The 16,688-nt window shown below is 44.8% G+C and overlaps 1 protein-coding gene across 1 annotated transcript in view; it reads left to right on the top strand.

Moving 5' to 3' along the window:
* Positions 1-218: 218 nt before the first annotated feature.
* LOC137898343 (protein SSUH2 homolog) overlaps positions 219-16,688 on the top strand; it is a 25,769-nt gene continuing 9,299 nt past the window's right edge. The window contains exons 1-9 of the mRNA XM_068742369.1: positions 219-291; positions 3,895-3,975; positions 4,051-4,126; positions 5,948-6,077; positions 7,713-7,773; positions 9,814-9,935; positions 13,100-13,165; positions 13,374-13,453; positions 15,050-15,142. Coding sequence (XP_068598470.1) covers positions 279-291; positions 3,895-3,975; positions 4,051-4,126; positions 5,948-6,077; positions 7,713-7,773; positions 9,814-9,935; positions 13,100-13,165; positions 13,374-13,453; positions 15,050-15,142 — 722 coding nt within the window. The 5' untranslated portion in view covers positions 219-278. The remainder of the gene's footprint in view (positions 292-3,894; positions 3,976-4,050; positions 4,127-5,947; positions 6,078-7,712; positions 7,774-9,813; positions 9,936-13,099; positions 13,166-13,373; positions 13,454-15,049; positions 15,143-16,688) is intronic.

The following is a 16,688-nucleotide window of genomic DNA, read 5'->3' as shown; positions in this document are numbered from 1 at the left end:
GCATCTTGTGTGAAGGAGCTGGTTCATTGATGTCGATCAGGCTGATTCTTCGTGTTTGCTCTTCCACATTTGTTGGACATCGTCGGTGTAAAAATTTTTTTTTTTTTAATCTATCGGTAATTTGAATCTCAAACCGATATATTAGACGTTTATTGTGAAGGTGCGACCGGAAGTCAGCTGTTGTCTTGTTGTTTTGCAGCAGCGCGGAGCGGAGCGGAGCGGAGACCGACAGCTGGTCCACGGAACATATTTACGAGTCCGGATAAGAAGACAACAGGATGAGCAGCGCAGGTAGGAAGAGAAAAACGAAACGGAAAAACGAAAAGACGCGCGAGCGCGGCGGTCACGTGGGCGGCTTGTTGCAGGCATGCAGTCCGGCAACAACAACAACAACAACAAACAACGTTTAATGTGATTCAAATCTTTCCAAATATGCCTTCAACTGTAAGCTTGAATCTGATTTGACGAGTGTAAATGCAACCGTTCATGATCTATGTTAGGGGGGGGGGGGGGGCACCGAGAGAGAAAAAAGAAAAAAGGAACAGTCGAACCGCCATTTGCTGTCACACTTTGTGCAGAATAATAAAAACATATTTCAGTTTTTCAAACAGTTTTTAGAGATCTGTTTATTTGGCACCAGATTAAATACCCCCCCCCCCCCCCCCCAAGGTCTCCACCGTGTTTCAGTCGGAAACCCTGGGGGGGCTTTTCCCAATTAAATGCACAGGAAGAGTGCAAATATGCGGAACAAGTTCAGGCAGGATGGGGCGAGGTCCAGACTTCAATGTAACTGAAGCTGCAGGGAGGGGCAGGGGGGGGGGGGGGGGGTAGAAAATGAATGTAAATAAAGGACACAACGTTCTATCATTTAAAGGGGCAGTGTGCAACTTGGTTTGGAGGTTGAGCAATACCGGGGCAGGGGGGGCGGGGCAGTGTGAAACTTGGTTTGGAGGTTGAGCAATACCGGGGCAGGGAGGGGTCCGAGCTCAGGGGCTGCACTGCTGGGGCTTTCCTCCTTTGTTGATTCCAAGAATATCCAAATTCATTGAAACCGTTTCTTTATTGAGAATGTCAGTTTAGCCTTCTTTGAATCCGGTTTGTACGTTCCATGTAAAACCGTTCAGATTTAAATCCAGTTCTGTGTCTGCAATGACAATAAAGGCTTTCTGTTCTATTGAGCTGCTCGGCGGAGGTCTGCGCTCTCTGAGTGCTTTTTAAAGCCATTCTCAGTAAATGGGAAAATCCACTTTATTTAAGAAATCCAGATTGGTATCCGAATTTAAAGGGATCTAAATTAGACCAAGACCCATCTTCAGATTATTTTTCATCAAGATCCGGCCAGCAGTTTTTCCACAAACTTGCTAACAGACAGACAAACGGAACCTCCTCTGTGCAGGCAACAAATCCGCTGACGTGCTCTGATGTGGAATTGACTCAGCTGTAAGACCGGCGGTCTGGTGGAGCTCCTCTGTGAATATCAGAGTTCTACACTACTGTAATGACTAGCTGTCCACCCATAGGTGGCAGCACTGCTGTTGTTAGGTGAACGATCGGTGTTTATTACATGAGAAGAAGCAGGAAGAGACGGAGATTGTAGCGGAACTTTGAAAATCGGACAAATTCAGCTGAATTTGAGGGTAATAAACACACTTCAACAGAAGTCTGTGTGTTTGACTGATATCTTTTTCGGAAATGTAGACATTGCAGGGAAAAGGTGAAATGAATTACTTTTATTTAATTTGATAATGTAATTTCGACAGGTTTTGTGGGCGAGATTAAACAGCCCAAATGGTCGTATATGGCTGTACTTTTCACATCTGCCTTATGCTCGCCATCTCTTGCTCATCCTTTTTTACTTTTTCCATTCAGTCCAGGGTTATAATAGTTTTGGATTTTTAATTATAGTTTAGTTTTAGTTAGTTTTGAATTTCTTTTCTCTAATTCAGTTAGTTTTAGTTAGTTTTGAATTTCTTTTCTCTAATTCAGTTAGTTTTAGTTAGTTTTGAATTTCTTTTCTCTAATTCAGTTAGTTTTAGTTAGTTTTTAGAGTTTTTATTAGTTTTAGTTTTGTTTTTATTAGTTTAATTTAGTTTTTATTAGTTTTAGTTTTTCATACTATCAGTTATTTGTCAGATGCAGGATTAAAATATAATAAAATAATACAACTCAACAAAAGATAACATTTCAAACATTTATTCAGTAATTTTAAACAACCAACCGTAACAGTCCACAGCGTAGCTGCTAACGTGCTACAATCTCGGACCAGAGTTCAGCCACACTTTGTGATTAATACTTCATTTGCCGCTGATGATTTGCTCTCAGCGTGGACGAGCTTTCTGGCTCTTGATATCAGTGAGTCAGTATTTGGGTACTTCAGGACAGCGTTCAGGGTGAGCTGGAGGGTGTGAGCCAGACATGGATCCTCTGGAACTCTGGCAGGTCAAGCTCTGAGCAAAAAGAACAAACAAATGTAAAACACACAAAGAATAGTACAGTTTAATAATTATTCATGAATTAGGACTTTGTAATAACCCTTGTTTTTACAGCAGGGATATTAACGTTACTTGTTTCCTGATATTTAATTTCTTACACTGTTAGCACCCTAAATTAGCTTCCCCAGGATAACACATTTAATATTGTATATTTATAATGAAGCCCAATATTAGATCTGAAATCATGACATGACAATAACGATGATGTCAGTGTGATAATTATACATTTCAGGTTTTAGCGGATGGAGGCTCCAACATTTGTGATTGGCATTTTAGGTTTTGGATCAGAATGACTAAAAGAGAGCAAATAATTTATTTCCTCTCCTTTTGGGACTTTATGGGGTTTTAATATAAATTAAACTTTACAACACTGATTATTGTTTCATTTTATATCAGCATAAAAGGTCAACAAAATTAATGTATTTGGGACTAGAACCACTCACCAACGTGTTCAGTGTCCTCGTCGTCCGTCTCTAATCCAATCCACGGTTCATCCAGATCATCTCCAGGTCCTCCTGGCTGAGGGGGGCTCCATCAGGGGGCTCCATCAGGGGGCTCCATCAGGGGGCTCCTCACTTTGGGCTTGGCTCCAAGCAGCTCATCTTCTTCTCATGTCTCATTAATGCAGCGAGCCATGCCCCCCCAGTGTGTGTGTGTGTGGGGGGGGGGCTCCAGTCGGTGCAGGTTAAAAGCAGTCCCTTATTGTTGTCTCCTTCGCGGTGCTAACTGCTAGCTGGGGGGCTGCTTCTGTTACGGGGGGCTACTCGCAGTTAGCTTTCTTGTTTCTCTCCGTCGTAATAAACACATCCCACACGGGGCTGGAGCGCTCGGCGCTTCCTGCCGGCTTCCGTCGCTAGTGACGTCACCAACCCGTGACGGGAACAGCCGGACGGACGTAAAACTCCTCGAGCAAAATAAATCAATTTCAAAATCGATAAAGACGAAAACGAAGGGATTAGTGTCCTTAATTTTTATTCGTTTTAGTTAGTTTTGTGAACGGACAATACCGTTTTAGTTAGTTTTCGTTTTCTCTTTTAATTCTAGTTTTTATTTAGTTCTAGTTAACAAAAATGTTTTTTCAATTCTAGTTTTCGTTTTTTTGTTAGTTTTCGTTAACTATAATAACCCTGATTCAGTCTACACTATCCTCCCTTTCTCTTTTCTTTTTTCTTGCAATCCTTTCCTACCCTCTGTATTCCTACCATATCCATAAGTTCTTTGCACCATGCTCTCCTTGTCTAACTCTTAACTTCCTTGTTGCTCTCATTCCTTTCTTACCACCTCGTCTCTCTCACTAGTCAAGCTACCCGATGTTTTCACTGATTATCCTGATTAAACATCCTTAACGATCTCGTTATGTCTTTTATCTGATTTTTGAATCTGTTCCTGTTGTTTATCACAGCGCTGTATCCCCCTCTTAATACCCCTGCGGCCCACATGTTTGGCAGCGTGCCTGGGTATGAAGGCACTGTGGAAGGAGGAGGTAAGAGTCTAACCCACACACTTTTAGAAATATTCACGTTGGTGCAACTAGCTATAGTTATGTTTTTTGCTGCAGGTGGTTACTTGCCTCCCCCTGTGCCCCTGGAGCCTCTTGCCCCACCTCAGCCGGGCCCTGAACCTGATGATTGGAGGTAAGATCTGATGTCTCAGGTCTGATTGAGCTGCTCACCATCCTGTTAACCTGTGTGCATTTGAGGCTGTAATAATTCCACCAATGGGACGCATGCACAATGTAATTATTGCCTGCAAAGTTTGCATCAGCATTGAACTCTGTGGCGTGCAGTCAGGGGAGGCAGGTAAGGCCGTGTCTCACTGGCTGCCGTGCAAAAAAATAAAAAATACATTAAATAATTATATTTATACAATGTTTTGTACGAAAAATATATTTTCTATTTCAAAAGTTTTAGATTATCTTTCATTTAAAATTGCTGAATTTTGACATTTATCGCTCAACTACAGTAGTCCCTCGATATAATGCGGTTCATTTTCTGGGACTTCGCTGCTTCGCGGAGTTTTATTACAATTTTTCAGATTTTATTTTTTGCACTTGAACGCGCCTTGAAGCGACGCAAGACGAAGGGGCGCGGTCGGAGGAACTGTGAAATACGCGCGAGTTGCTATTAACAACTTCTCATGTGTTCAACCTCGTAGGTTGATCATTAAAATTAAATTGGTTATTTCTAAAAGCTATCATGTTTATTTGTTAAGCGTTTGTTTAATAGCGCTCTTCTTCTCTGTGTAAAAAGAGGCTTTTATTTTGGAGGAGCATAAACGTCACGTCCCTTTTGGGTTTCGTTTCTTCCTGTTGATATATGTAGCCGCGCTGCTGTGCTAAGCTATCCAATAAAGCAGCATGAGAGGCTAAAGACAGCACGAGTAGAATATTTGTTCTTCTGCACTCCAAGCGGCTCTTTCCTCGACCTGCACGCCTTAACATTATTAACAGGAAAACGTTTACTGTACGTACTATATATTTTTATTTCTCAAACAAATGTTTAGTTCTGAAAAGGTTTTGATCTTTGGTTTCATTCTATAATACTGAAACAATCTATTTAGATTAATGCCTGACTGTTAAACGTGTATAAAGTGTGTGGTGAGGGGTTTTACAGCCTTAAAACATTTATGTACATGTATAATAATTGAAAAAAAATAAAGATTACTACATTGCGGATTTCACTTATTGCGGGTTGTTTTTGGAACGTAACCCCCGTGGAAAATGAGGGACTACTGTACTGAGAAGAGACTTACGGTGAGGCACCAGCTGGCTGAGCCTCACCATGGATTGCACAATCACCCGGCTGACTGCTGACATGCTATCAGAATCAGTGCAGTGACATGTCTGAGTAGGTTCTCAGTCATCCAGGTCATGGTAGATCACAGAGCAAAAACTGGACTTGTTCAAATTTGATTGAAGTTCGGGGTGGCCATTCATCCCAATCACCTCCCTCCAAGTCTCACTGTCACTGCCCATGTGAGCGTTGAAATCCCCCAGAAGAACATTGGACTCGAGGACAGCTGGGTACTCTCCATAGCCACATGGGTGTGTGGTTTGGGTGAGGGTGCCATGCTCGGCACACTGGAGCGTTTGGGGGAATTGTACCCTGCTCAAGGGCACCTCAGCTCTGGCCCTGGAGGTTGACTGGCCCCTCTCACCAGTCCACACTCCATATTTTTTCTGTTGGCCGGGATTTGAACCTGTGACCCTCCGGTTCCCAACCCAAGCCCCAACCAACTGAGCCACTGCAAATGCCACCCGCACTTAAGAGGTGCATTTAATTTATTTCTTCATTTTGCACTAAATGTCACAAAAAGACACCGCACTCATTTGTTCAGAGTGCTCAGTCAAAGTTTCTTAGATGACTCTGAGATTTCATGCATGTGTGACCGTTGACAATGTCATGCAGATGGAAGTAGGCTAGCTCATGATGTGGTTCTGCTTGTGTGTGTTGTAGCATCCCATCTCTGTCAGAGGATGTGGCCCGCGAGGCTTTCAAGAGCTTTGCGTCTTCTCATTGCTGCTACAGTAAAGCTCCTGCCAATGATGGAGTCATCACAAACATGGAGCCATTCAATACCTACAGGGTTAGTCAATGTTGATGCCTCATCAGTACCGGTCAAAGTTTTTCTTATAGAGATGATCCGTTCATATCCTTTCAGGCTGGTACCATCAGCTGATCAAATGTAGACTTTTGATTGATTTTCATTAGCATTTCATTTAAGTGTTAACTGATTCTTTATGGACTACTTCTGTGCATAATTACTCATACAATCCAGGGGTTAAAACTAACTCGGGAATTACAGCTACCTCATGTCCTTCCCTCACTGTGACCACCACAAAATGACACCAGTATGTTGAAGTGGAGGAGATGAAGATGCTGAGGTTCTCCTTGGGAGTGACCAGGTTGGACAGGATTAGAAATGAGACAATAAGAGGGACAGTGAAGGTTAGACGTTTGGAGACAAGGTCAGAGACCAGACTTTGATGGTTTGGACATGTCCAGAGGAGAGACAGGGACTATATCGGTAGAAGGATGCTGAGGATGGAACTGCCAGGGAACAGGACTAGAGGATGATCCAGGAGAAGAGACATGGACGTAGTGAGGGAGGACATGAGAGTGGCTGGTGTTGGGGAGGACGATGCAAAGGACAGGACTAGAGGACGACCCAGGAGAAGAGACATGGACGTAGTGAGGGAGGAAATGAGAGTGGCTGGTGTTGGGGAGGACGATGCAAAGGACAGGACTAGAGGACGACCCAGGAGAAGAGACATGGACGTAGTGAGGGAGGACATGAGAGTGGCTGGTGTTGGGAAGGACGATGCAAAGGACAGGGCTGGAGGACGACCCAGGAGAAGAGACATGGACGTAGTGAGGGAGGACATGAGAGTGGCTGGTGTTGGGGAGGACGATGCAAAGGACAGGACTAGAGGACGACCCAGGAGAAGAGACATGGACGTAGTGAGGGAGGACATGAGAGTGGCTGGTGTTGGGGAGGACAATGCAAAGGACAGGGTGAAGTGGAGAACGTTGGGTTGCTGTGGCGACCCCTCACGGGACAAGCCAAAAGTACAGCAGTAGTAGGCTGTTGAGCAAACCACTGACTGAAGAGAAGCTACATTTAACTTTAAATGCTAATGCTAGCAATCAGGATATCTGATTTGACATCAACAGGTCCAGGTTTCACAGTGCCACGGACAGAAAGACCTGCAGACTGAGACACAAAGAGGGACCAACAGAGGGAGAGAGAGCACACAACTGCGGGGAAGATTATTACACGTACCATTATCGCTAAACAAGGCAGAGGGAGTAGCGAAACATCTGAGTAAGGGAGAATCCATGACTAAGCTAATCAGTTGGAACATGTGTAAGAGGGTGCTTCAGCAAGAGTGTAGTTAGACAGGGAGGGAGACAACTGGGATGTGTTAAAGACACAAACTGTAACCGTCGAGGTTAATTATGATAGTTTTCGACACATTGTTTAAAACGGAGCAACAGAGACGCAGTGGAACTAAAACTAAACAGGAAGTGACATCGCACACTTACCACTGACGTAGCTGTCTGAAATGCATTGTTTTTAATATTACTTTTGTATTATTCCAAAAGGCTGGTCTTGTTGATTATTTGTCTTTATTTATCTTTGACCTTGAATATAAAATGACCTCTCTCATGGCTCAAATGCTGCACATGTTGAATGTATTTGTGTGTTTGTATTCTGTAGTACCGGCTGGAGACATTTACTGAGTCCAGATCAACTGAGTGGGCCCATAAACCACATGAAGGTACACACACACACACATCCATCTTCCTACAATAGGAATCGATTCAATTCAGTTTTATTTCTATAGCACAAGATCACAACAGGAAGTCATCTCAAGGCAATTTACAGGATTATCAGGGAAACACAGAACCCAACTTGACCCACAAGAGCAAGAACTTTGTGACAGAGGCAAGGAAAAACTTCCCTTTAACAGCCAGAAACCTTGGACAGAACCTAGGCTCATGGTGGACAGCCATCTGTCTGACCGGCTGGTTTGAGAGAGAGAGAGAGAGAGAGCGAGTGAATCAAAAATAATGCTAGCTAATGCTAGCGATATGGATATCAGTGTTGAGGGGCACAGGTCCAGGTTCTGCAGCACCACGGACAGAAGGACCTGCAGACAGAGACAGAAAGAGGGACAAACAGAGGGAGAGAGAGCACAAGACTACAGGGGAGAGAGAGAGATTACTCACATGAATAACATAATATATATAACATGAATAACCAGATAAAGGGGGAGGAGCTCAGTGTGTCATGATGTTAAGCCACCAGTGCTGGCCTATGACAGCATATTGATTATATTGATTATTGCATCGATTAGTTATAAGCTTTGTTTAGAAGGAAAGTCTTTAGTCTACTCTTGAACATAGAGATGGTGTCTGTCTCACGAACCAATCAGGGAGCTGATTCCACAATAAAGGAGCTTGATAACTGAAAGCTCCGCCCCCCTGTCTGCTCTTGGAAATTTTTGGAACCAAGAGCAGGCCAGCGTTTTGGGACCGCAGGGTTCTAGTGGGGCAATATGGGATAATGAGCTCTGTAAGGTAAGGAGGGGCCTGGCTTTTGAGGGCTTTAAAAGTGAGTAGAAGGATTTTATATTCAATTTGTGGCCTAACAGGAAGCCAATGCAGAGACGCCAGAACAGGGGAAATGTGTTCTCTCTGTCTGGTTCCAGGAAGTGATTACAGACCTACCCAAACTACGAAGGGTTGACTGGATGGTTTATTTTTCTGTTTTAGGTTGATAAGGACCCAAAATCACCATAATAGTGTAGAAACATGGGGAAAGTGAGTTTTTCATAATATGTCCCCTTTTAAGCTTGGTTTAAAATCCTCTGTTTATATCCTCATGATAGAAATATTTGATACTTTGATTCTTTCTGAATTCAAACTAGAAAGACAATCAGAGACTGCAGACCCCGCCTCCAATAGACTATTGGATCTTGTGAGACAGTAAACAGGGCTTCCGGATCAGAGGGGCCAAACCTGCTCTAGCTTGCTGCTCCGGAATGTACTACAAGCCATCTTCTGGACTCTTTTTCCCATCATGCCATTCGTGCCCCTCCCTCTTAAAGTGGCAGTTTACAGCACAGGCACAATTCCAGATGTAAAAATAATTCTAGAATCTGGATCCAGATCCGGATCAACGCCATTCTCGGGGAGGACTGAGCCACGGACAGAACCTTGCTTGTGTAATATTTTCAAGTTGATTGGGTTACTAGTTTTTGAGTTATGCACCTGGACAGACAAACAAACAGACAGACAGACAGACAAACAGACAGACAGACAAACATACAAAAGCACCCAATTGCAATACCCTCGCTTCCGCTTCGGCGAGGGTAACTATGGCCATTGTCCCTGATGCGAGATCTGTCCTTTGTTAATTTGTTACGTTTCTTTATCCTAGAGTTCTTTCTTGTCAAGAATTGAGATTGTGTACATGCATATGCAATATAGCTTTAAAACGTAAATGTGCTAAATCTCTTTGGTAATGCGCTGAGAGTGTTTCAGTACATTCAATGCTAGTACTGCACAGTCTAGCATAGAAAATGCATGACTGAGACAAGACTGAATAACGACAGTTGATTATTTTTGGATGTATTTGAAACTTTAAACAAAAGTGAGAAAAATACTTCTTAAATACCACAAACAACTCAAGGTTGTCGATGTATTGATGAACCTGCATCGACGAGCCTGAGGAGAGAAAACTGTGAAGACACCTCTGGCAGAAGGTTCCAGGTGCTTTGAATGACAGCTAGACATCTCTCTTTTGCGCCTGGCAGGTGAGCCGGCTGACTTCTACACCCAGCCGGCTCCCCGGCCCTGGGATATCCAAGCCAAGACTCCCAGTCTCTTCACCAATCACACAGAGGAGATCCGTGTGCCCTACACTTCCTCCGTTCAGGTAACTGGCTAACAAGAGCTGTCCATCAAAGAGCATCCTGTTGCTATTTTTATTCACTGGTTTTATTTTTATTGTTCCTTTAAACTTTAAAGGCTCCAGATGTTCTAGATGTTTTGTGTGGTATTAATACAACTTAGTATTTGTTCTTATATCAGAATCATCTTTATTTATCCCAGTGTGACAATTAGGAGGACAAAGAGCAGCACATTAAAGCGCAAGAGAAGAAGATACGCAAAGATATAGGTTAACAAACAATCGCTGATAGAGTGGTACCGGTAGCAGGAGGAGGTTTTACTGCAGATTTGTCCATGTGAGTGTTGAGAGTAATATGAAGAATATGATAAATACAAAAAACTGATTATATACAGTCATTATTAGTATAAGAACATAGATTTAAACCAATCAATATAAAGCAAACAATTAAAGCAGAAAAAACTTTTACTACGAAGACATTGACCGCTCCACGAGCCCTCAGGACAAGACTCAGCAGTCCACCACCACCTGAAAGAAACAGGACACTAGTTTGAGGACAGTAATGTCCAAGTCTTAGCCAGGGAAGGCAGGTGAAAGACATGGGACACTCCTTTGAGGACAGTAATGTCCAGGCCTTAGCCAGGGAAGGCAGGTGAAAGACACGTGACACTCCTTTGAGGACAGTAATGTCCAGGCCTTAGCCAGGGAAGGCAGGTGAAAGACATGGGACACTCCTTTGAGGACAGTAATGTCCAGGCCTTAGCCAGGGAAGGCAGGTGAAAGACACGTGACACTCCTTTGAGGACAGTAATGTCCAAGTCTTAGCCAGGGAAGGCAGGTGAAAGACACGTGACACTCCTTTGAGGACAGTAATGTCCAAGTCTTAGCCAGGGAAGGCAGGTGAAAGACACGTGACACTCCTTTGAGGACAGTAATGTCCAGGCCTTAGCCAGGGAAGGCAGGTGAAAGACACATGACACTCCTTTGAGGACAGTAATGTCCAAGTCTTAGCCAGGGAAGGCAGGTGAAAGACACGTGACACTCCTTTGAGGGCAGTAATGTCCAAGTCTTAGCCAGGGAAGGCAGGTGAAAGACACGTGACACTAGTTTGAGGACAGTAATGTCCAGGCCTTAGCCAGGGAAGGCAGGTGAAAGACACGTGACACTCCTTTGAGGACAGTAATGTCCAGGCCTTAGCCAGGGAAGGCAGGTGAAAGACATGGGACACTCCTTTGAGGACAGTAATGTCCAGGCCTTAGCCAGGGAAGGCAGGTGAAAGACACGTGACACTCCTTTGAGGACAGTAATGTCCAAGTCTTAGCCAGGGAAGGCAGGTGAAAGACACGTGACACTCCTTTGAGGACAGTAATGTCCAAGTCTTAGCCAGGGAAGGCAGGTGAAAGACACGTGACACTCCTTTGAGGACAGTAATGTCCAGGCCTTAGCCAGGGAAGGCAGGTGAAAGACACATGACACTCCTTTGAGGACAGTAATGTCCAAGTCTTAGCCAGGGAAGGCAGGTGAAAGACACGTGACACTCCTTTGAGGGCAGTAATGTCCAAGTCTTAGCCAGGGAAGGCAGGTGAAAGACACGTGACACTAGTTTGAGGACAGTAATGTCCAGGCCTTAGCCAGGGAAGGCAGGTGAAAGACACGTGACACTCCTTTGAGGACAGTAATGTCCAGGCCTTAGCCAGGGAAGGCAGGTGAAAGACACGTGACACTCCTTTGAGGACAGTAATGTCCAAGTCTTAGCCAGGGAAGGCAGGTGAAAGACACGTGACACTCCTTTAAGGACAGTAATGTCCAAGTCTTAGCCAGGGAAGGCAGGTGAAAGACACGTGACACTCCTTTGAGGACAGTAATGTCAGGGAAGAGATGGTTTGAGAGAGGAGTTAACAAAGCCATTTTTGTCAAACTGGAGAAACCATCTCTGAACAGAGGAGGAGGATGAGGACCCCATCTATCAGCAGCACACAATGCAGCATTGAGCATGGCAGAGCAGATGGAGACGGGCGGACTTTCAGACCTTTGCGGAAGTAGATGACATTGGTGCAAAAGATCGGTTTCTTACGGAGGAATCGACCAATCGATCGGTGCATCTTTAGCTCTTATTAACATAATTATTTGGTGCTATAGTGGTGATCTAAAGTTTGTGAGACAATCCCATAACATGCCAAAGACAATGTGACTTCATTTCTGTCATTTACATTTTTTAAATAACAGAAAAGGAAAAAAGGCCCGTGCAAAAGTCGAGCCACGCTTAATCCCTTGGAGCGCCCCGCTTTGTCAAGCTGAGACCTGAATTAACCCAACAGGCTTATATCTTGTTCTCAATCATCATGAGGAAAGACCAGGTGATGCAGATTTCAACGGTTCTTAAATACTCACACTCATCTGACCTTGCCCCAACAATCCAGCACCGTGGGTTCCCCTAAGCAGCGCCCTTCAACCCTGATCATAACTGATGCACACAAAGCAGGGGAAGGTTATAAGACGATAGAAAAGCGGTTTCAGGTGCCAGTTTCCTCTGTTCAGAATGAAATATCAGAAAGAACAGAGAGAAGTCAGAGCCCACGCTTGGCTGCACCATCCATCAAGGAAGCTCTGCAGACACTGAGTTATAAAGCGATACCTGTACAAACATGGAAGTGTCATCAGTAGAAAACCTCTCCTCCATCCTCACCACAAAAATCAGCATTTGACGTTTGCACAAATTTTGACCTGGGGTGCCCAAACTTTAGATCACCACTGTATGTGTGAAATATTCAGACATTGTAGGGTTTAATGAGTCCATAGGTTGGGACAAAGTCCTCTCTGTCATTTGAGTGTCACTTGAATACAAAGGACAGGGTGAAGCGGAGAAGGTTGATTTGCTATGTCGACCCCCCTGCCGGAAGTACAGCAGTAGTTTCTCTGTCACTAGAGGGGTGTTTTTGAAGGTTTTGGGGGATCCAATATCCATTGATATCTTCAAGGATTCACAGCTTCAAAGTCCTCCTTGAGGAGTAGACGGGAGTCTTCTGAGAGGGATTGGGATATTTTTGTAGAAACACTTCAAGAATGCCCTATGGAGTGCAGTTTGCCACATTTCAGGTCACAGTAAAAACTGTTTGGCAGCAGGTTAATTCAAGTTTTGTTTAACCCACAACATTGGCAGCTGAAGAAACTGTGTGTCTTTGTGTGTCTAGGACTGCAGTACCTGCCATGCCACCGGGACAGCACCTTGTGAAGTGTGCGACGGAAGTGGCTATGATGTAAGCAGGCGGTCGTGCAGACAATCAATCATTTGTCGCAATCTTATAATTCTGGTTTGCCTATGTATCTGATGCATGATCTTAAAATCAGGAAATGTTTGATGTATAAAAGGAGAAGGATGTAGCAGATTATTATATCGATACAAACAGTTTGAACTAGAACAAAGAAGTTGTTCCTGTTAACATTTCTGTTTGTGTGTGTCTCCAGAAAACCTGCTGGGTGTGTGACGGCTCTGGGACTAAGAATAATGAGAGCTGCACCCGCTGTGATGCTAAAGGAAAAGAGAGGTCATGAGTGGTGGGGGCTAGTAGTCACAGTCAATAGTCTGGGTTCAATACGCGCAATGCCATTAAACATTTGTACGAACTAGGTGCGTCAACAGGTACATTCTGTACGTTTCAAGTCTTTTCCTGTGGGTAAATATAGTTGCTTCCTGAATTGTCAGGAGAATTAAAACATAGTTTATTTCTTAATCTAACAATTGAATGCATTTCACGATTTTTGTATGTGTGGTAACAAGTCTTACAGTTTAACAAATATTGAGGTTGACATGTATGTAACTGGTAGCGAGACAGAGAGTTGCCTTTATACAATTCAGTGGCTATGGATGGACTCCTGAAAAATGTAATCCTGCTACTATGGTACAACAATTTCAGATTTGTTCTGAAAATGGGATGAGCATGAGCCCATCCATCAGTCTTCTTCCGTTTAACCAGAGCCGGGTCGAGGCGGCCGCAGTCTGAGTAGCGATTTCCAGACTTCCCTTTCCTCAGACACCTCCTACAACCCTTCCGGGGATCCCGAGATGTCCCCAGGCCAGCCGGGAGACATGGTCAACTGGTAGCCAAACCCCTCCCAGACCTAAATGTTTCCCTCCATAACCACTCAGACCGCGGTATGCTTGGCCTGCCGGTAAACTTCAGCTGCCTCCGGAGTTCCTCGAGTCAACAAGGCTCGATAAGACTCCTTCAGCTTGATGGTATCCCTTACTGCCGGTGTCCACCACCGAGTTTGGGGATTACCGCCGCGACAAGCACCGGAGACCCTGTTATCACAGCTCCGAGCAGCTGCTTCAACAACTCAGTCCACTCAGACTCAGTCCCCAGGCTCCCGGAGGTGGACGTTGAAGACCGCAATAACAGAGGATTCTGCTATTCCAACAGACCCCCAAAACACTTTTGAGCCTGTCGAGTCTGTCTGGCCCCATACTCCGCCAGCAGATCCAACTCACCACCAGGTGGTTAAAGCTCTGCACCCGAGTGTCCAAGACACACGACCAGTCCGGTGACAGGACAACAATGTCAATCTTCACCCTCCGGCCTTGGGTGGCCTGGTGCCATGTGCACGTATTGACTTTCCTGTGGCCGGACAAGGTTTTCCTTATTGATCGACTGTGACTAGTGCAGTAGTCCAACAACAGAATACCACTTGCGGTCAGATCGGGGAGGCCGTTCATTCCAAGCACCCCTCCCTCTCCAGGCTTCGCTGTTACTGCCCACGTGAGCAGAGAAGTCCCCCAGAAGAATAACGGGGTCCTTCCAACCTGATGGGGGGGGTCTTCTGAGAGGGATCTGAATTCCCCTCCCACTCATTTACATAGTGTTGATTTGGCTGCAGGGTAGTGCACGTATGTGTCTGCTAGAAGCTGCGATCGATGTCGATGCTACTGTGTTGTACATCGTGTATACATCAGATGTGGCCTGTCCCATCGTCGCTCGTTCAGCGTAACAGCAGGGGGGCGCAGACTGTTGCACAGTCTCTGCAGGGCTACAGTCTGGAAGAAAAGACAGGACTCAGAAAACTCAGGCTCAGCACAATCATGGTGCAGCAACCGGTCAGGAAAGTTAAAGTGCATGTGTGTCTGTCTGTGTGTGTGTGTGTAGGTGTACTGGGTGTGACGGTCGTGGAACCAAGGAGTGTGAAACCTGTAAAGGGAAACGACAGCTTCTGAACTACATCAAGCTCAAAGTGGAATGGTGAGTAATGCCACTGCAGCAGAACAGATCCCTCGACCCCTGGAAGTGATCTCGCTGCCCCCCCCAGTCCCTCCTTCAACAGGTTGATTGGGGTGATGATTGGTGATCCATGTGGTCCTTGAGGGGGAGGGAAGGTTTTTGAAGACATCGGGGCGTGTATCTTAGAGTTCCTACGGGTTCTTGAAAAAATTGCCAGAGACCATTTATACTGTACACATGATACATATTTTTATTGGTATATGTAAAATATACTGTACATATTGTGTTGGGTATGCCAGGTGATTTTTGTTTGGTTGGCACGGTGACAGAGCGGTTAGCGCCGTCACCTCACAGTAAGAAGGTACCGGGTCGGAGTTTGTACGTTCTCCCCTGTGTTGCCGTGGGTGTTCTCCGGGTTCTCCGGGTTCTCCCACCTCCAAAAACACGCAATTTAGTTGAATTGGTTAATCCACATTGTCCATCGTGTGTGAGTGGCTGTCTGTCTCTGCGTGGCAACGCATCCGGGGTGTGCCCCGCCTCTCGCCCATAGTCGGCTGAGATAGGCTCCAGCAACTCCTGCCCCCCGCTACTACTCGTCAGGTCTCGACTCCTCCCCTTTCTGTGGATTGGGTTACTCTGACGGCGTACGTAACAATACTCACAACTCCACAGCCAGTGCATTCTGCTGGTTGTAACAGCGATCCGCGTAACGGCGAGTCGTCGTTAAACCAGGACGCGGTTCAGGGAGGACCGGCTGGTGCTGCGATAAAAGGTCATTGTGGGCCGACCTGCCAGCGAGTTGCTGCTGGAGCCAGTGTGATGTCATCAGATGATTATATTAGTAGTGTCATGCATCAAGTCGCATGTTGTTGTGTATTAAGTTACGCGTGTATTTATGAAAATAGTTAATGCAGCTCTGCCCTCAGTCCCCTCAATCCCTGCATACCTGAATAAACACCTCCACAGATTTAGTGACACCCACAGCCACAACACTAGAGGGAGCTCAAACAACAACCTGATTACCCCCTCCTACAGTACTAACATGGGTAAATCATCTTTTTACAATACTGCCCCCCAAGGTTGGAACTGTTTGACTCCTGCCCTCAAAACATGCACCTCTTTGGCCTCCTTCAAAACGGCCCTAAAAATACACCTTTCAGGGGGGCAGAAACGGAGATAGTCATCACGACTCTCTCCGGATCAAACCCCCCCCCCCCTTTTTGTCCATCTACATTGTACATATGAAGTGTCTTTGTAATTTATTGTAATTTATGTAATCTATTGTCATTTGTCGTTCTGCATCAGTGGTGTAATTTATTTTAGATTTATTGTTAGTTTGCATCGGTGGTGTAAAATCATTTGATTTTTCTAATGTTACTTTGCATCAATTAAGTTAATGAATATTCGTTTTATTTTTATGTTTTATTTTTTTATTATTTTTATTTGTATTGTTAAATTTGTATTGTTAAATGTCGATGATTTATGTACGAAGGACTTTCAACGGAAACAAGACCGCAAGGGCTTTTTAGAAATGCTCCTCTTAGACAGGATGTTTGACTGTACTTGT

Source organism: Brachionichthys hirsutus, chromosome 8, assembly GCF_040956055.1.
Source record: "Brachionichthys hirsutus isolate HB-005 chromosome 8, CSIRO-AGI_Bhir_v1, whole genome shotgun sequence".
In the NCBI taxonomy this organism is placed as follows: domain Eukaryota; kingdom Metazoa; phylum Chordata; class Actinopteri; order Lophiiformes; family Brachionichthyidae; genus Brachionichthys; species Brachionichthys hirsutus.
The sequence above is the reverse complement of the archived record's forward strand: the minus strand, read 5'-3'. Positions and strand labels throughout refer to the sequence as shown.